Raw genomic sequence first — 19,706 nt, 5'->3', positions numbered from 1 at the left:
GTTGTGATTTTAGGGCGCAATGTTTTTTGTTTTACTTTATATGTTTTCGACAATTACTCCAGCGTCAAGAATTCCGGCTTATTATTTTAAAAGCATTGCACAAAAACAATGTTAATTGCAGGGATGTAAAAGTCGATTTTCCAATTATCGATTGTAAAACTTTTTGTAAAGGGTAAAAATCGATTACGAAATGAAGCAATCGAATTTTGGTTTGTTTTGGTTCGCTTTCTAAAGTGAAATGATAACTTACAGCAGTGATGGGTACACTAGCACGTGAGTACACTGTGGACTTATCAGTGGGTCAATGCCCATATTTACAAAACTGTAAAGCAGTATAAACCCCGTTTACACTGCTTTTTAAACCCCGATTTAATGGCTCGATCATCTGTTTTTCCTTTATAAAATAATCTGACGAGATCTTTAAATCCAGATTTAATGAGCAGTGCAAACATGGTTTTAGCACCTATAAAGTAGGTTTATTTTACAGATTATATACTGCTTTTTAAATCCAGATTTAATGGCTCGATCATCTGTTTTTCCTTTATAAAATCATCTGACTAGAGCTTTAAATCCAGATTTAATGAGCAGTGTAAACGTAGTTTTAGCACCTATAAAGTAGGTTTATTTTACAGATTCCCTTCATGCAAATTGCAAATTTTGCCTTTGCAGTCGCTGACAATCTGTGGTATCGAGTGGAGAGTCTCAGTGAAAGACCGTCCAACACCGGCTCTTGCTTAAATATTGATGGCCATATACACGAAACTTAAAGTAGCGTCAAAATAAGCTTATTTGACAGATTTTCTTTATAGAACTTTCAAAAAACCCTACAAAAAAGCAATTTTAAGTTTGGTGAAGATAAGTGCCTACGATATTCGATACGACAAGGCGAGTTATTTGCGCCTTCAAATAACCAATGGCCATAACGTTCACGCGGCGATCTGTCATATGAACCGGAACGAGCTTGCTCACATATCAGGATTCACTTAATAAGGTTAATCCAAGCGATCAGCTGACATACAATTTTTTTTTTAATTTTTATCAGTGCTTGGCATTGAGGATGTCAACTTGTTATCTTTTTTACATTCATTCTTTATTTACGTTTTCTCCTATTTGATGACATTTTCAATCGGCAGATTTGACATCCTTAGTGATGTTTAAGCGGCCTATCCACTTTATGTTTTTGCAAGTGACCTAACCTTCTATTAGTGAATCCTGCTCACATATGAAGCTTGGCGAGGATCGCAAACATAACTGCAACATCAACAACAAATGCTTATTTTTTTCAACATGCCTAGGCAAATTTATACAAAGTAAAGTCATTAGTCCAGCTGATGAAATTTTCTAATTCCAGAGTTGTATGCAAATCTCACTCACGAACGTCAAATGCTTTGTTTGGATTTTAAAAGATTTTTACATTTTGTTTCTTTGTTTTTACATTTTGTTTCAGGCCAAGGCCTTTGGTGGGAGTCGGACTCACATGCTTGCCTTGATAATTCGAGCATGATACCGATTTATATATCGGACTTAAACACTTCGGTTTAATTTACATTATTCGAATTCACCTAATAGCAAGGGTCCTCGAATTAAAAGCGAATATGGGCTATGAGTCAGAAATACAATTGTCGTCTGCAGTAGTGAGGGTATTTCTATTTGGTATAAATAATTTAGAGCATACAAATCATATACAGTTTGTTTAATCCGTACAGGTGGCCAATGATTGCGACAACAACAAAATATTCCTTCTCACAAAGCAGCCACATTTTTATCCAGTATTTATTCAACATTTCGTTCCTTTTTCATAATTTATAAAACAAATTAACGACGATTTATTGGCTAAAACTAAAAATTATATGTCAACGGGTGCGTGGCAAAATAACCTTTACTTTTAACTATTTGTCGCGAAAGACGTTGCAAATTATTATCATTATTCACATACTGTCCATAGAAAATTTCTCGCGCTATGGTCAACACCTTGTCTCTGCCATCAGCACAAATGGCCATGGCTGTAAGCATTTCATGATCGGCCAGTTGCAGACCTATGCAATAGGAACGTGATGCTCGCGATAAACTAGCAAACATGGCATATATGGTGGTTACCATTTCAGCCACTCGTCTAGATTCATTATGACGTTCCACTATACCATTACCGTAGCGGGTAAATAACAGATCCACACACATTTGTAGGCGAGCCACTGAGTGTTCTAGACACAAGGCTCCTGGTTCAAGGGTGGGATGAAGATTTTCCTTTAAATCCATTTTAGTGACAGGATTGTCAAGGCTGGTACGCTCCATTAATTTGGAGAAAATGTGACCAGGATTAAACAAGGGATTGCGTTGCTTACGTATATTATCACCCATTATTGTCTAAAAATGATGTACAAAGAAAAACGTTACAAATTTAAGGTTTCGACTATTATATTTATAGCTTACTCCAGCATGTTGAAGGCCTGAAAGGGCAATGTATATGCTTAGGTTGTCTATGGACTCCCCTTGGCTGTAGAGATAAGAAGCATTGCGATAGAAGTGCTCTGTTGCTTGTCCAGAAACCAATGACTTGGGTCCTATCATATCCAAACAACGTGTGGATATATTTAACATTTCCTTAAGTGTGTAATACTGCAAATAATGGTAAACCCAAATTCAAACTTCACTCTGAGATATTTAAAATGCACTAATATTACCTTTGTTATCGCTGATTCTAATGCAATATCTGGAAAATTAAATTCATCCAACAGCCCTGCTGTTAGATATATCATGCTCTCCATACTGTAAATTGATAGACACGATCTGGCCAAATGGCTCTGAACGGATTCTAAATCTCTAAAAGTTGAAATCAAATAAAAATCCATATACATATATGTGTTGCGAAATTTAACCAAAAAAGACTTATCACTTACTTTAGTACTACACCACACATCTTTTTCTCAATACATTCCAAGGAAATCTCGTTAAGTATGCTCTTTGACAAGCCCAAACCAACCATAGCATTTCTCAAGCGACTCGATTTCAATAAAGCATCGGCCACTACATTGCCTTCATGAGCATGTCCAAGCACACAACTTTCGGGAATGCGCACATTGTCAAAGTGTACTTCATTTATAGCGCTGGCCCGACAACCTAGTGTTTGTTGACGTTCACCTATCTTTACTCCTGGCATTGTGGAATCTACCAGAAATATTGTAGTGGAGCGGGCTGCTTCACTTTGAACGTTTGCCTTGTTTGTTTGGGCCACCACAAGAAAGAGATGTGCAGCATCCGATGTTTTGGGTGGCGATAGGACGAAGGATTTTGTTCCATTCAAAATCCATGCCTGATTTTCATGATGAGCTTTGGTGTTAAAATAGTCTTCTTCGGACCCTTCAAATTCAAAAATTGCCTCCGATGCCACCAGAGATCCTAAAGAAAAAGGACTTGTTAAGTGCTTAGCTACTTACATCCAAGAACTTACCATTTACTAATTTGGTCAAGTATCTACTTTTCTGCTCGTCTGTGCCCAGTTCTTGTATAACATCCACAATTGCACGATGACCTAAAAGACTTAACGCTACGTCAGTGGCTTCTGATTCCGGCTCTGAAGCCATTAAACTTGCACTATAGCCCCAGCCTTTTCCATCATAATCTGTAGACACATTCAAGCCATACACACCTAGGGCCTTCAGATTTTCGGGCAAATCTTTGGGCAGAGTATACGTTTTACCGGCTGCTTGATAATCGAAATCTTCCGAAAAGAAATTTTTCAAGGGCAACAGTTCATTGTTTAGGCGGGCCATATCGTCGCGATTGATTACTTCTGGGTAGGCCAGCAATTCATTGTCTACCAACCCAACGAAAAAGTTTTTGGCCAGTGGCAAACGAGGAGGAAGTTTGGTAGAAGCTTGTCCGGCAACTTGTTCCTCCTGCTCAGGGGCATCAGTAACTGAAGAGCTCGAGGAAAGTCTGCTGATGGCCAATCTCTGAAGAGTTTTAGTAAATAAACCGCATCTCTGGGACAAACGGAACATGTTGGTGTTTTTTCGCGTTTGTTTTATTGAAAAATCACAGAAGAAACATTCACGTAATTGTCGAAGGCAAAGGCATGCACAGAGAAAAGCAACTTCTTCGTTCAAAAGCAGTCACGTTGAAATGATAGCACACAGCTGTTCTTATTTGTTTACATTTTTCTTATGATGTCAGTCAGAGACATGTTGATACAGGGTTCACTAAAGAAGGTTAGCTCAATATCCAAGCTAATGGAATTGTCCAATTACAGAGTTGTAATTAACTAGAATGTCAAAAGCTTTTAAAATTTTTCATATTTTGTTCCTTTTTTCACTTTTTCATTGTTTTAATTAGGCAAATTTACACAAGGTAAAGCCATTAACCCAACAACATCGAAATTATCCATACAACTCTGTGAGAATTGTGGCGCAAATTCCCACTAGCCTGCAAAATTTCTGGACACTTCCTTCTTCGCATTCTAGTTTTTATTTGCAATATCATGTGTAGCAAACCACAAGATTAAGAGATTTATGATTACAAAGGTGTAAATTATAAATTAAAACAATTAAAATGTGAAAAAAGAACAAATTGTGAAAAATTTTTTAAATCCAAATCAAGCATTTGATGTTCTAGTGGGATTTGGATACAACTCTGGAGTTAGAAATTCCATCAGCTGGGCAATTGAGGCAACTTTGTTAATTCAACGATGGACTTTACCTAGTATAAATTTGCCTAGGACTTAACCTTCATAAATCAACCATGGTTGTCTGCTTTCTCATCGGCTTGATCAGCTGTTTTTGTTTTCTTGTCGTTGTGTGGGGAGGGGTTTTATTTTTTGTTGCACCTGCCGACATCCGAAATGTTCTCTTATAAACTATTAAAATATCATAAAAAACTGAATGATGTTGGCTTCACCAAACGCTTCTACACTAAGAAAAATCTACTTGCCTTAACGGAAAGAGGCTTTTTTCAGGATATATTTCCTGATACAGCAGGGTAAGGGTGATTTACAGTTTCCTTTCTGTCTAACCTTAGTTGTGTAATTTTTGCTTCTCTACTTAAAGTCCTCAGATGACCAAGATGTTTGAGAAAACTCCCCAGACTATATACGCCGGTTTTGATCCCACTGCAGATAGCTTGCATGTGGGAAATTTGTTGGTTATTATGGGCCTGCTACATTGCCAAAGAGCTGGGCATCAACCTATAGCCTTGGTGGGAGGAGCTACCGGCCTAATAGGAGATCCAAGTGGACGTAAAACAGAACGAAGCCAGCTGCATGAGAAAATTGTGGAAACAAATCTTAAATCAATTAAACAGCAATTGGAGAGGATATTTCAGAATCATCAAGAATGCTTGTGGGACGATACAAAACACAAAAACCCACGATTTCCTTTAATGTAATGATTGAAATATCCAACATCAGGAGAGCATGTTTTAATTACTTCTTTACATTTCAGCATCGTAAACAATGCCGATTGGTATAGAAATCTCAACATTATTGATTTCATCTCCAATACCGGTCGACATTTTCGCCTTGGGCAAATGCTTTCGCGCTCTTCAGTACAATCACGCCTGGAAACCGAAGGTGGTATGAGCTTTACCGAATTTACCTATCAGACATTTCAAGCATATGACTGGTTGCATTTATTGCGCGCCCATAACTGTCGTTTTCAAATGGGCGGCTCTGATCAAATGGGCAATCTAATGTCTGGGCATGAACTAATTAGTCGTGCCGAAAAGAAAAAGGAAGTTTTTGGCATGACTTTGCCCATAGTGACCAATGAGGAGGGAGACAAGTTTGGCAAATCGGCCGGCAATGCCGTGTGGTTAGATGCCGGCAAGACATCTGCATTTTCCCTATATCAATTTTTTGTGCGAATGCCAGATTCTGAAGTAGAAAAACTGTTGAAATTGTTTACATTTATACCCATGAAAGAAATTGAGTACCTAATGGATGAGCATCGGAAAGAACCTGAAAAAAGTGTTGCAGGCCACAGTAGGGCGAACGGCAACAGCATGAAGGCAGAAGAAGGGGAGTCATGCCGATAAGCGGGGTGGGTGGCCTAATACCAAAGAGTGGGGTTTCTATGATACCGCCTTTGGTCTCCACTACACACGCCACCACCTTGTTGCCTTGGTGGAACAGACGATGATTGGCACCTTTTGTTTTTTTATATATTCATCCAATGGGATGGAAATTTTCGTCAGCGGTATGGGGTTTGTCGCGGTGGTGGCGTGGGAGGTTTTGCGGAAATGGCTTAGGTTGGCTGCACATGTCCAATGAATGGTTGACAGGGTTGGCCATAGTTAGTGTTCAACGTATGGTACGGCACATGCGTGTACTCAGGCGTAAGTCAGGGTTGGTACTAGGGTCATGGAAGCAGCGACATGTCGCTTCGGCATGTTACACGTTGTTCTGAATCAGGCCTTTAGAACCGAAATTTTCCAATGATAATCATCCGCATACCATTGGACGATACAACACGTATCGAAATCATGCGCTGACGAGTTCTTCTACACCGGGACAAATTACATTGCATTTGTATGTCATTTATATTCGCAGCGACATGTTTGCTCATGGAACCCAGGACTAATGATTTGATAGGTATTTTCCTACAACGCGTAGCGCATTTGGCGTTATTAATTTTCCATTACGTTTAATGGAAGTGGGTGTTTGACTTTAAATATGTATGGGAAATAGCGTAACGATAAAAAAAAAAGAAGTGTGAAGAGAATAATACTTGGATTTGCGTATAATAAGGCTTAAGGTAGCCAGGAGGATTACCAAATTCCCGGTCTTTTGGTTGTAATTTGATTCTGCAGCAAACTAAGGGCAGAAAAGGTCTTTTAAGAGAGCTCTTTTAGGAGATAGGTCAAGTTGTTAATTCGCGCCAATTGGGCAGCGTCTTAGGCCAAGGGATAAAGGTTATCGTTTTTGTCTCGCCTTATAATGAGTGAGCCGAAAAGTTTCTAATTAACCAGTATTGTTCTTTATTTTTTTTTTGTGTTGAGTATTTAGTTATTGTAAGTGAAAGTTAAATAAAAAAAAAAAAAAAAAAGGAATATTAAATTTAAAATCTTTAATTTTCAAACCCATAAAAATCTTAATAAATTTTGATATGTCTTAGTTTATAGTAGAAAAAGTTATGTGTTGGTAAATTTATAAATTCGGGGGGGGCGGAGTAATGTGGTAAGTGTGTGATTTCGTAGGTGTGGTGTACGGGGTCCAACATAATCTAATGTGCCGGACTTTTTGGACCATGGTTGGGTGGGCTAGCGTGAGATCCTTCCACCAAGATCTCTGTGTTGATGTTTTCCCTTGTGTGTAATTATGAGTCAGTAAAGTTTGTGAATAAAACAGTGCCCCCTCATTTTCGATGTTTGTGTGCAGGGTTTGATTTGGCGGGTTGAGGCCCCTAGCCCTGATTGTCTCTCCACAGCTAACCGGCAGCCATTTCGAACGCCGACTAAGCGCACACATAACAGAGATGGCGCCCAATCTAAAAGTAAGAATGTACCTGATGCGCATTGTAAAATGGCGATTATTCTGACGCCTTTGAACACTGTGATAGCGGGTTAAGGGAATCTGTGCAATGAGATCGACGCACATAGCAATAGAATACTAAATAGATAAGAAATAGACCAAAAGGAAATAGTTTAGAATCTTTAACAGTCTGTGATTTTGTATTGCATCCAACCTTGCCTAAGGCAAGTGATTTTGAAGTGCAATATTTTGTTTCAATAGGTTAAAGAGAATGTTTTCTCCAATTTTCAACTACGGGACGTGCAATAGCTCGTTGATTAGATACTTGACAACGATTGTATTGTACGCGTCCAGTTTTTTTTTTGATGTATAGTTTTAGAGTCAATAGATTATTTATCAATATAGACAAAAGATAACTTCAAGTTAGGGAAAGTGCAATAACCGTTTCGTGGGACTTACACGAAAGTCAGTTGTATTGCGAGTACCGTAAGCCAGGAGCTTTTGTTTTGTTTCCCGTAGGGAAAAATAAATGTCATGGACAGTGAAGTTATGTTTGTGTTGGTTTTATGTCATCGTTAGCTTGTTATACAAATGTCTAGGAAAACATCGATGCACCTCAATAGAGGGCGCTGTAATTTATAACCGAATTCAGAAAATTAAACCACATAAGAAATCCACACTGCTTCTGAAAATACAATGCCCCCATATTTTAATGTTTTGAGTGTCAAATAAAATTAAAATTGCTGTATCTTTTATTAACAAATGGTAGTTTATGTCTTATGTATTAGTAATTTAATTCATGTTCGTGATTAATTAATATTTGTTCTGTAAAACATTTTTGTGAATATTTATTAACTTTTAAGTAATAACAAATATTGGGAAAAAATTAACTCGTCAGTCTACGAGTTTCATTATTGATCGGTAATTGGAGTCATGAGCTATAACACACGCTCTAAGAAGAAATATAAGAGAGTGAGAAACGAATCATTCGACTTTAATAGGTCCATTTATAACACCAGAACAAGAAAGCAAAGGCGATTAGCCTTCGAAGACGAAATGGCAGAAGACAATACTAATATGAATGGGTTTCAGTTCATCAACCTAGCCAATTCCATAATAAGAAGGGAACCAGATAACGCGAATGTGGCGGGCCCATCCACGAACAATAATGGAGCTCCATCCACAAGTAATAATGGAGGGTCTAATAATGACGCGGACGAAGGTTTTCCGCCAGGTGTTCGGGATTTGGTTCTAGATGAGACTGGGCGAATTCAGAGATCACTTGAGGAAAACGTCAAAGACGTGGTAAGAAATGAAATGGCAGATGTTCGCAAGATGATAGATTCTCTGACGAAAGGGCTGAACGAATTGTCCCAGGTTGTCCGCAAACAAGTATCGGCACCCTCGATACAGAATATACCCGTGTCCAATAACCAGACAACTCAGCAGGTTGGCATGGGAGTTCCAAATAATTCTAGGCGTTCTTCGTCGAATATCGATCCTTACCCGATTATACAGTTTGGGAACTCAAATCAAACATCCTCTTCAGACAATTGCCAAGCTTCGTATTCTATGATTAGAAATGAGCCACTCAGAATAAGAGTTGATAAATTGGGTCTCAATTTCAGCGGTGATCCCAGAGATCTTAGGGTGAATGATTTTATTTACAGATTGGAGCAGATGAGAACCCAGTATGACATACCATGGGCTGAAGTATTGAGAGATTTCTCATTTTTAGTTTCTGGGCAAGCCAGAGAATGGTATTGGCTCCATAGGCAGAATAACATGAATACCGATTGGGACGGTTTGAAACACGCGTTGCTTAGCCAATATCAAACACCCCAGTCGAAGTTCGACATATTAAGGGACTTGCTTGAGAGGAAACAGAGGCACAATGAGGCAGTAAATGTTTACTTTCACGAAATGGGACTATTGCGCTCGCGCTTAATGCAACCCATATACGAGTACGAGATGATTAAGATCTTGAAAAGTAACATCAGGGAGGATATCAAGCGTCATGTGTATCAAATGACGATATCCTCCGTGGAACAATTACGTATCGAATGCATTGAGGCCGAGCGAAATTTTCCACGACGAGAAAATAGACCCATGCCGGTGCCACAACGACCCTTAAGGCAGGTTAATGAGATTTGTGACCAGGGATTTGATCGGCCCGAAGGAGACACTCCCATTGAGTTAGAAGAGAATGTGTCGGCTCTTTGTTTCCCACAGCAGAAGACCCGTGTCACATGCTGGAACTGTCGGGAGGCAGGCCATTTATTCATGGATTGCCCAGCGGACTTTAGAAAATTATTTTGCTATAAGTGTGGAAAACCCGACACTGTGACTCCCAGATGCCCCGTTTGCCAACTGGGAAACCAGAGGAAGGGCGTGGGGAGTACAGGGGAACCACGTCCGCACGAGAACCCCAGAGAACAAAAGAATTAGATAATAAAGTCGTAGAGATTGTAAACAATAATGAAGATCGTAGAGTTAAGGATAGTATTAAGGTTAATTTACAAAATTTTACACCCGAAGAGAGGCATTATGTCCCACTGGAGCAGCGTACACAGAACTATGAGCGAGTAAGAGAAAGAATATTTAATTCTGAGACTCGAGCAGTACCCGAGAAGATTGCCAAATTACGGGAAAAGTCCAAAGAGTGGCGGCAACAAAGGAGATTCCTAATAGATTCAATAACTAAAGCTATGAAAGCCCCAAGTGATCCTAGAGTTTTCGCGGAAGTTTGTATTGAGGGAAAAATGGTTAAAGGTCTATTAGATACTGGTGCCACGGTTAGCATTTTGGGTAAAAACTGCAGGGAAATCGTCGAGGAACTAGATATTCCAATTATACCCCTCTCGAGCAGGGTTACCGCGGCTGGTGGAAAACACTACCGAGTTTTGGGGAAAATAAAAGTCTCAGTTAGATACCAAGAGAATACAAAAGAGATGCATTTGTGTCTATGCCCCGACTTGGAGCAAAATTTATACCTGGGTATTGATTTTTGGCGTCTGTTCCAATTAGCTCCCGATATAATGGGTATTTCGGAAATAAACATTGAGAAAATCACCGAAGAAATTACTAGCGCTGATGCGAAATATAAATTGAACCCTCATGAATTATCACCTGAACAATCCACCCGTTTAAATGAGGTTATAGAGGCGTTCAGTACGTACGAGAAGAATGGTTTAGGGTGCACAACGTTAGAAAAACACACCATCAAGTTGATTGAAGGCGCAGAGCCCGTCAAAGATCGCCACTACCCGATGTCTCCAGCAGTACAAGCGATAACTTACCAGGAGGTCGATAATATGCTTGCTCTAAACGTGATTGAAGAGAGCGAAAGCCCCTGGAGCAACCGAACCACCGTTGTACGAAAGCCCGGCAAAAACCGCTTTTGCCTTGATGCCCGAAAACTTAACAAGCTGACAGTAAAAGACGCGTACCCACTGCAAAATATAGATGGTATTTTAAGCCGTATTGACGCGACCCACTATATAAGCAGTGTGGACCTCAAATATGCCTTCTGGCAAATACAGCTCGATGAAGATAGCAAGCCATATACTGCCTTTACGGTCCCCGGTCGTCCATTGTACCAGTTCCGTGTGATGCCGTTTGGCTTGTGCAATGCCGCACAAAGATTATGCCGTCTGATGGACAAAGTCATTCCTCAGCGATTGAAAGGGAATGTCTTCGTGTACTTGGACGACTTGCTGATCATCTCAGGCAACTTCGACGAGCATCTGAGGCTCCTAAGAGAGGTAGCTGGATGTCTACAGAAAGCTGGGTTGACAATCGGCTTAAAAAAGTCACAGTTTTGTTTTCGGCAACTAAAATATTTGGGCTTCATAATAGGGGAAGGTGTTTTGCGAACCGATCCGGAGAAAATCGAGGCAATTCGAAAAATTAAAGTACCCAAAAGTGCCAGAGAGGTAAGAAGTTTCCTTGGTACAGCTGGCTGGTACCGAAGATTCATAAAGGACTTCGCAACCATCTCGGCCCCCCTAACAGATGTGCTAAAGAAATCTGTAAAGTTTACCATCAATGAGAAAGCCAAAGAGGCATTTGAAAATCTGAAAAAGGCTCTTACCTCTGCCCCGGTTTTGCGCCATGCCGATTTTGCAAACCAATTTTATATACAATGTGATGCTTCGGAGTATGGAATTGGTGCGGTACTGTTCCAATTGAACAGCCAAGGGGAGGAACACCCGATTGCGTTTTATTCGCAAAAACTCAATCAGTGCCAAAAGAACTACAGTGTCACCGAAAAAGAATGCCTGGCAGCAGTTATGGCAATAAAAAAATTCCGGCCCTATGTTGAACTTATGGAGTTTACCGTAATCACGGATCATGCGAGTTTGCAGTGGCTAATGAACCTAAAAGACCTTAGTGGCCGTTTAGCTCGTTGGTCATTGCAACTCCAAGGGTACAATTTCAATATTGAACACCGTAAAGGTAAGGACAACATAGTGGCCGATATGCTTTCTCGTTTGCCAACCGCTGACGAGATAGAAATGGACCAGGTATTCGATTTCGAGAGGCTAGAGTTCGAGAGTGATGAATACAAGGCACTGAGAGAAGAGATTGAGAGGCACAAGGAACAGCTACCAGATCTACGCATCATCGACAACATGATTTTAAAAAAGGGGCATAGCTCAAATGATGATTTTTGTCAAGAATTTCAATGGAAATTATGGGTACCTGAATCACTTACCCAAAGATTAATCGAAGAAGCACATGACAAAACTACTTCCGCGCATGGTGGCATAGCCAAAACTCTTTATCGATTAAAGGAGAAATATTATTGGCCCCAGATGGCAAAACAAGTTCGCCAGTACGTCTCGAACTGCACTGTATGTAAAGAAACTAAATCTGTGAACGAACACACACTGCCTACAATCGGAAATGAAGTCATAACCGAACGCCCGTTTCAAAAACTCTACATTGATTTCCTAGGTAAATACCCAAGATCTAAAAGCGGCAACGCTTTCATATTTATCGTTGTAGATCATTTTAGTAAATTTACCTTTTTGAAAGCGATGCGGGAGGCGACGGCTTCCAATGTAGTAAAGTTTCTGGTAGAAGATATTTTCCGAAAGTTTGGTGTACCGGAGACAGTACACAGCGACAATGGGGCGCAATTCATTTCAAAGGCATTCAAGGATATGATCGACACATATGGAATAAACCATATGCAAACCGCTCCATATGCTCCTCAATCTAACGCGTCTGAACGCGTAAATCAATCGGTCCTCGCTGCCATAAGAGCGTACCTGGAAAAAGATCATCGGGAGTGGGATCTCTATCTAACAGAGATCGAATGTGCCCTAAGAACATCGGTGCATAGTGCTACTGGAGTAACTCCATTCTTCGCTTTGTTCGGGTTTAATATGTACACCCATGGCTCCGATTATAAACTGGCCAAAAAGTTGCTCTCAATGACTGATCATGAGATATCACAAACGAATCGAAAGGACAAAATGGAAATTATTCGCGAAAAGATAAAGGCAAATATGCATCAAGCCTATGAACAAAGTGCAAAAAGATACAATGCAAGAGCGCGAGTAATCAGCTTTACACCTGGCCAGGAAGTATACAAGAGAAACAATGTCCTGAGTGATTTTGGAAAAAACTTTAATGCGAAATTCGCTCGAAAGTTTATAAAATGTCGCATTGTCAAACCCATAGGAAACAACATGTATTCTCTTGAAGACTTAAATGGGAAACCCATTGGGGTATGCCATGTAAAAGATTTGAAAAGATAGAGTTCACTAGTAAACGAAATTAATTTCCCCCTTAACAACAGGTATACTCTCACACAAGATCGTGTCTTTCTTCCTAAAAACGGGTTTCCTAAATTTTTTTTTGGTGTTTAAGATCATACCTTATATGATGCCGAAAGTTACTACTTCAATTAGGGGTTGATTTCGCACCAGTCCAACTGGACAGGGACAGATAAATGATATATAGGTAGCCACTACAACGACGTTGGATCTCTCTAGATTCGGTAAGACGTCGTGGGACACTTCATTTATAGGTCAACTATAGATCACCATCCCACCTCAATTGTGTTGCCATTAGGCAAAGGTATATAGAACTTTCATGTCTGAGTCGAATTGTATATATATTTTTTACGATTTTTCTTATTGGCTGATGCTTGAGAACGCTGATATTGAATGGAACTGGGGAAAATTTCCCAGTTTGATTTAATTTTTTTTTGTTCATGCTATTTGATCTCATGGAACTCAATTATAGTTGCTCTGCCATGTCAACGGCGCATGCAACAGTTTTTTATGCCAATAACATTGTTGCAACAGGTTTCACGATATCATTTCGATAAAATTCTACCCCTTCAAACAACTTTTCCGATCCGATCAATTTTACCAATATTTATCAAGTTTACATATCATTTCTGGCTTGTGCCAGTCAAAAATTTCCCCGAGATTTTATTTTTGGCTTAACGTAACGCATGCCACGTTCGCCAAAATACGGTAGTTAATCTGGATAACACAAAACCTATCAGTCAGTTTTATATGTAAGCCCGGTAATGGGAAAGTATTATTTTTTGAACAGTTGGAACTTTAGTATTTGGAATTCATGTGAACGAATGCTATACCTACATGCAAGTATTTACCACTCTGCTGTGATGCAACGTGGAGGAACATGATTTCTTTTATTTCCAACGATCCATCTAATATACATACTTTGTGGGGTGTCAGTATACCACCTTTGCCTTATTTCGTTAATACCGTTAATTGCACCAGATGCTGGCATTGTCGGACCGGGCAGACACACACACGATGTTACACACTTCTACGCAACTATAACTATGCGAGTTTTTTTTTTACCTGCAGCCTGACGTCCAATTGTTGAAGTATTTGTACGGGCATCCTGATGACTAGGAATCATGACCAACGGATAGGACCTGGTTGCACATATACAGTTTTTGTCGTGTTCGTGGATATAATTCACGAGAAGCTACCCGTCGTTATACATTATGACGAACTTCGCAGCCACATCAATCAGATGGTCTATCACGGCGATAGGAAGGCTAGCCGGTACGTTCAAGGAGATTATTACCTGTGTTTTTCTTGTAATATCCAACGTCGGCAATGACCTAATTAAATAGACGAATGCAATTTCTCTCAATTGATGTCGGCCATGGCGTTTTGGCAGCCCCGCAGCAAGAAAATGTGAAAATAAATAAGTAAACAACGACACCAAATAGATAAACCAACGGTGCAGATGATCAGTTTAAGTCACATTTGCTTCCCTCTTCAATGCTTCTTCAAATCAAGTAATTGTTTTTTCAACACTAAAAGAGCTTGCCTACTAGATGTATATTTATATTTGTTGCCGTCCGTATAATGGAAATAGACACGTCTGGCGATGATCAATGGCCTGTGATTCCCTTTTTCTTCATTTATCACCCGCTAGTTTTTATTTTGTCTTTGTGTTAAAAATTTTCCACACTATCAACGATCTTCAAGATTATGCTGCGGTGTTGTTTTGGTTGCACATGCATAACCCGGGCTGGACGTGGATGTGTCTCCATTTGTTTTTTTTTTACATCAGACACTGTTGATTTGTGGGGATTTTGACCATATTGAAGTCTGCAAACACCAACACATTTGTGACTGACAGACAAACAATTTGAACCAAAAAGGGAAAGAGACAAATAATTTCATTTTTAGTTTCACCGCGTATTTACTGATAAAACAGAGCAACTACAGAAAGTGGTGGCAAAAGATCCCATTTGTAGCGACTGGTATTAGCAATTGCCATTGAAAGTAGCTTCCGTAATGCAATTTTTTGTCAACTGGCAACGCGGTTGAACTAAGGGCGCTAGCCATAAATGTTCCATAAGATTTATATGGCAACAACAATATCAAACAAATTTCATATTATACCACCTTTGCTATTTTTTTATTCGATTATTGGTCTGTTTGGCCGAAGCAGTTCCACATACACACACTCGCACTTGCATGCGTTTATACATATCCTTTTTATGGCCAGCTGGGCATTTCATGACACTTCCTGCGCTTTAATATTATTATCCCCTAATGACGAGTCTTTAACATCACAAATACCCTACGAAAGCAGTGGATTCATTTGCATACTCCTGAATACATTCATGTCTGATTCGATTCGGAATGGTTTGGGATGGATAAGGAGAATAGACCACATGATATATTGCATGTTCGGGATATTATTATTTTGATATTTGCACGATTTACAAAGGGGTAAACACACATACACTTAGATGTACTACAGGACGTTTACATTACACCAAGGCCACATTGGCGGTTACCTGCGTCGTGGACAGCCATTCCTTTGAGGCAGCCGTGTGATGCGACAGGCTCGCATGGGCGATATGTGCCTGGATATATATGTACGGGGACATGATCAGGTGGACTACAAAGACACGGCGACGTCAAGGCATTTATACCTTTATTGCATACCTGTGAAGTAAGGAGAGACAATTACACTCTTATTCGTGATGAGGTATCAATATACTTACCTTTTTCCCTTCCTCCATATGCGGCGTAGAGCCCGGCATGAGACAAGTCAGGGTGTGGGAGTTCCCCACGTTGCTCGATGGATTGCCCTGCACGTCGATTTCGGCATCGATGCCTCGCCGGACTCGACGTTTTGTTGCAGGCCACAGTAGGGCGAACGGCAACAGCATGAAGGCAGAAGAAGGGGAGTCATGCCGATAAGCGGGGTGGGTGGCCTAATACCAAAGAGTGGGGTTTCTATGATACCGCCTTTGGTCTCCACTACACACGCCACCACCTTGTTGCCTTGGTGGAACAGACGATGATTGGCACCTTTTGTTTTTTTATATATTCATCCAATGGGATGGAAATTTTCGTCAGCGGTATGGGGTTTGTCGCGGTGGTGGCGTGGGAGGTTTTGCGGAAATGGCTTAGGTTGGCTGCACATGTCCAATGAATGGTTGACAGGGTTGGCCATAGTTAGTGTTCAACGTATGGTACGGCACATGCGTGTACTCAGGCGTAAGTCAGGGTTGGTACTAGGGTCATGGAAGCAGCGACATGTCGCTTCGGCATGTTACACGTTGTTCTGAATCAGGCCTTTAGAACCGAAATTTTCCAATGATAATCATCCGCATACCATTGGACGATACAACACGTATCGAAATCATGCGCTGACGAGTTCTTCTACACCGGGACAAATTACATTGCATTTGTATGTCATTTATATTCGCAGCGACATGTTTGCTCATGGAACCCAGGACTAATGATTTGATAGGTATTTTCCTACAACGCGTAGCGCATTTGGCGTTATTAATTTTCCATTACGTTTAATGGAAGTGGGTGTTTGACTTTAAATATGTATGGGAAATAGCGTAACGATAAAAAAAAAAGAAGTGTGAAGAGAATAATACTTGGATTTGCGTATAATAAGGCTTAAGGTAGCCAGGAGGATTACCAAATTCCCGGTCTTTTGGTTGTAATTTGATTCTGCAGCAAACTAAGGGCAGAAAAGGTCTTTTAAGAGAGCTCTTTTAGGAGATAGGTCAAGTTGTTAATTCGCGCCAATTGGGCAGCGTCTTAGGCCAAGGGATAAAGGTTATCGTTTTTGTCTCGCCTTATAATGAGTGAGCCGAAAAGTTTCTAATTAACCAGTATTGTTCTTTATTTTTTTTTTGTGTTGAGTATTTAGTTATTGTAAGTGAAAGTTAAATAAAAAAAAAAAAAAAAAAGGAATATTAAATTTAAAATCTTTAATTTTCAAACCCATAAAAATCTTAATAAATTTTGATATGTCTTAGTTTATAGTAGAAAAAGTTATGTGTTGGTAAATTTATAAATTCGGGGGGGCGGAGTAATGTGGTAAGTGTGTGATTTCGTAGGTGTGGTGTACGGGGTCCAACATAATCTAATGTGCCGGACTTTTTGGACCATGGTTGGGTGGGCTAGCGTGAGATCCTTCCACCAAGATCTCTGTGTTGATGTTTTCCCTTGTGTGTAATTATGAGTCAGTAAAGTTTGTGAATAAAACAGTGCCCCCTCATTTTCGATGTTTGTGTGCAGGGTTTGATTTGGCGGGTTGAGGCCCCTAGCCCTGATTGTCTCTCCACAGCTAACCGGCAGCCATTTCGAACGCCGACTAAGCGCACACATAACAAAAGAAAGGCCCAAACTATGTTGGCGGAAGATGTTACCTTATTGGTGCATGGAGGTATGGGACAAATTTGAAAATATTCTGCCATATTACTTATCTACTTTGTGATTTTTGTTGCTTGTTCATAGAAAAGGGATTGAAGCAAGCTGAAACAGTAACAAATGCTCTTTACAATGGAAATGTTGAAGGTCTTGCAGAACTAAACCCCCAAGAAGTGCAACAAACTCTGGGTGGAGCAACCCTTGTGGAAATTTTGGCAGAACCGGAAATGACTATGATAAAAATGGCAATGCAAGCCAAATGTTTTCCCACCGAAGGTAGGAGCGTAACACATATTTATATCCTAATTTTACTTAGTTAATATTTGTCTTTAAAAACTTCCAGCTGATGCAACAAGAATTATAACCGCAGGCGGTTTCTATGTCAATCAAAAACGTACCCAAAATATATCGGAAATAGTAACAAGCGGTACACATGTCCTCAAAAATGGCATAACTCTTCTAAGAGTGGGAAAACGAAATTTCTATATTGTTAGATGGCTTAAATAGTTGTTATTAATAAAAAGTATTGATTGTTTTAGTTAAAGTTATTGTTGTAGTTTATTTCGGTCTAGGTGGCCCACCACCTGCAGGCTTTTTCCTCAATTTTTTACTAGCCATCAGTTTGCTAGCCTTTTCTTTCTTCAAAGTTTTATCATAGAATTTACCACTTTTGGTAAATGTTTTATTTTCATTGCGCATTTCAGCCAGCTTTCGATTTTTCTGCTTCATTATGTTCTTTTTATTGGCCGACTTCTTTTTTCCCGCCTCAGAAAATTGCACTTTTATCCAACGGCCCTTTAGCTCAGTATTGTGCAATTCAAAGCCTTTCTGAAAACTTTCCAAATCATTCATTTCGACAAAGGCGAAACCACCATTTCTCTTTTTCGGAATCCGTATGGATCTCACCGAACCAGCTTCACTGAAATGTTCCTCTAAGTCTGATTTTGTTGTTTCAAAATTAAGATTGGTAACATAAAGCACATAGCGGTTAGTCTTTGCCGCACCCTTCATTAACTGAGCCAATTGATCCTTGGTCAGCGATTTTTTGCCAAACGGATTGACATATCCAGCTGTGGGAGTTGCCGCCGCATTATCATCTTCTGTGTTTGGCTTATTGTCATCCACCCCTTCCATTTCATCATCGCTGTCTTCTGTGTTAGTTTCCTCGTCATCAGTAGTCTCACCTTCCTCGCCTGATAATCGATCATCATCACTTGCCATTTTGTCTTCATATGTACCATCCAATATCTCTTTACGTTTGACATCATCAAAGTTCCCTAGCAAGTCAGCGGAGTCATCGTTTATGGGCTTTCGTATCACATCAGGCTTAACAAAATCGTCTACATTGTAGTCACTGTCTGAATCGGCCTAAGTAATAAAAATATATTTTTAGCTAGCGCCAATTAGTGTATAACACATACTTACCATTTTGTAGACCTTTAAAAGGTTGTAGTCTGCCTCACAGTTCACAATTTTAATATTTATTTATTTACTTTTAAGTCCCATTAAACATTCACAGGCTTCAAAAGGCCAATGAAAACAATTACATATGGGCAATATGACAATACACGTGCAATGTGAGCGACAGTTCATGACAATGTTGACATTTATATTTTGGCGCTTGGCGTACGATTTTTGGCAAATACATGCTGGCGTATTAACATTATACGCCGTGCATGGTGCTGCATGTTCATAAACGGAAAATACATATACATCTAAAACGATTATTAATTTAATTAATCTCTTCTACCAAGGTGCCAAGATGGCGATTTCACCATATGGATTTTTGTTGTACAAATGAGACAACGGTTAAATAATTCAGCCATAAAAGTTGAATTTAATAAAACCATTTCAATAATCAACCCGCTTATCACATTAAAAATGCTGATCACAATAAAAATCCTGTAAAAAAACATTGCTACTTTGAATATACACGGATAATGTGAGTATCCAACGAGTTTACTTATGCCCAGTCATGCTGCTGTACGATTGTGTATTCGTTGATTTTTATTAAGGATAGTTACAGTATTATGAGGCATGTGGAATGT

At 39.7% G+C, this 19,706-nt stretch overlaps 4 protein-coding genes across 4 annotated transcripts; 1 reads left to right on the top strand and 3 right to left on the bottom strand.

Annotated features, from left to right (window-relative positions):
- Positions 1-1,736: 1,736 nt before the first annotated feature.
- On the bottom strand, positions 1,737-4,265 carry LOC106091706 (complex I assembly factor ACAD9, mitochondrial). The gene is made up of 5 exons (XM_013258330.2): positions 3,449-4,265; positions 2,898-3,396; positions 2,682-2,820; positions 2,431-2,616; positions 1,737-2,364 (listed from the first exon to the last, which is right to left on the bottom strand). Exons 1-5 carry the CDS (start codon positions 3,999-4,001, stop codon positions 1,840-1,842), a joined length of 1,902 nt encoding a protein of 633 aa, XP_013113784.2. The 5' UTR covers positions 4,002-4,265; the 3' UTR covers positions 1,737-1,839.
- Positions 4,266-4,771: 506 nt separating this feature from the next.
- LOC106091710 (tyrosine--tRNA ligase, mitochondrial) lies at positions 4,772-18,202 on the top strand. The gene is made up of 7 exons (XM_059368403.1): positions 4,772-4,974; positions 5,043-5,375; positions 5,436-5,959; positions 7,890-7,894; positions 17,629-17,674; positions 17,746-17,934; positions 18,002-18,202. The coding sequence occupies exons 1-7, from the start codon at positions 4,838-4,840 to the stop codon at positions 18,163-18,165; spliced, it is 1,398 nt and encodes a 465-aa protein (XP_059224386.1). The 5' UTR covers positions 4,772-4,837; the 3' UTR covers positions 18,166-18,202.
- Positions 15,655-16,386, bottom strand: LOC131997567 (uncharacterized). Its single transcript, XM_059368402.1, has 2 exons — positions 15,987-16,386; positions 15,655-15,927 (listed from the first exon to the last, which is right to left on the bottom strand). Exons 1-2 carry the CDS (start codon positions 16,152-16,154, stop codon positions 15,745-15,747), a joined length of 351 nt encoding a protein of 116 aa, XP_059224385.1. The 5' UTR covers positions 16,155-16,386; the 3' UTR covers positions 15,655-15,744.
- On the bottom strand, positions 18,123-19,214 carry LOC106091733 (uncharacterized). The gene is made up of 2 exons (XM_013258374.2): positions 19,084-19,214; positions 18,123-19,026 (listed from the first exon to the last, which is right to left on the bottom strand). The coding sequence occupies exons 1-2, from the start codon at positions 19,084-19,086 to the stop codon at positions 18,217-18,219; spliced, it is 813 nt and encodes a 270-aa protein (XP_013113828.2). The 5' UTR covers positions 19,087-19,214; the 3' UTR covers positions 18,123-18,216.
- Between the last annotated feature and the right edge of the window lie 492 nt (positions 19,215-19,706).

The sequence above is a fragment of the Stomoxys calcitrans genome, chromosome 5, assembly GCF_963082655.1.
Source record: "Stomoxys calcitrans chromosome 5, idStoCalc2.1, whole genome shotgun sequence".
Lineage (NCBI taxonomy): Eukaryota > Metazoa > Arthropoda > Insecta > Diptera > Muscidae > Stomoxys > Stomoxys calcitrans.
Note: the sequence above shows the minus strand (reverse complement) of the source record. Positions and strands in the feature narration are given on the sequence as shown.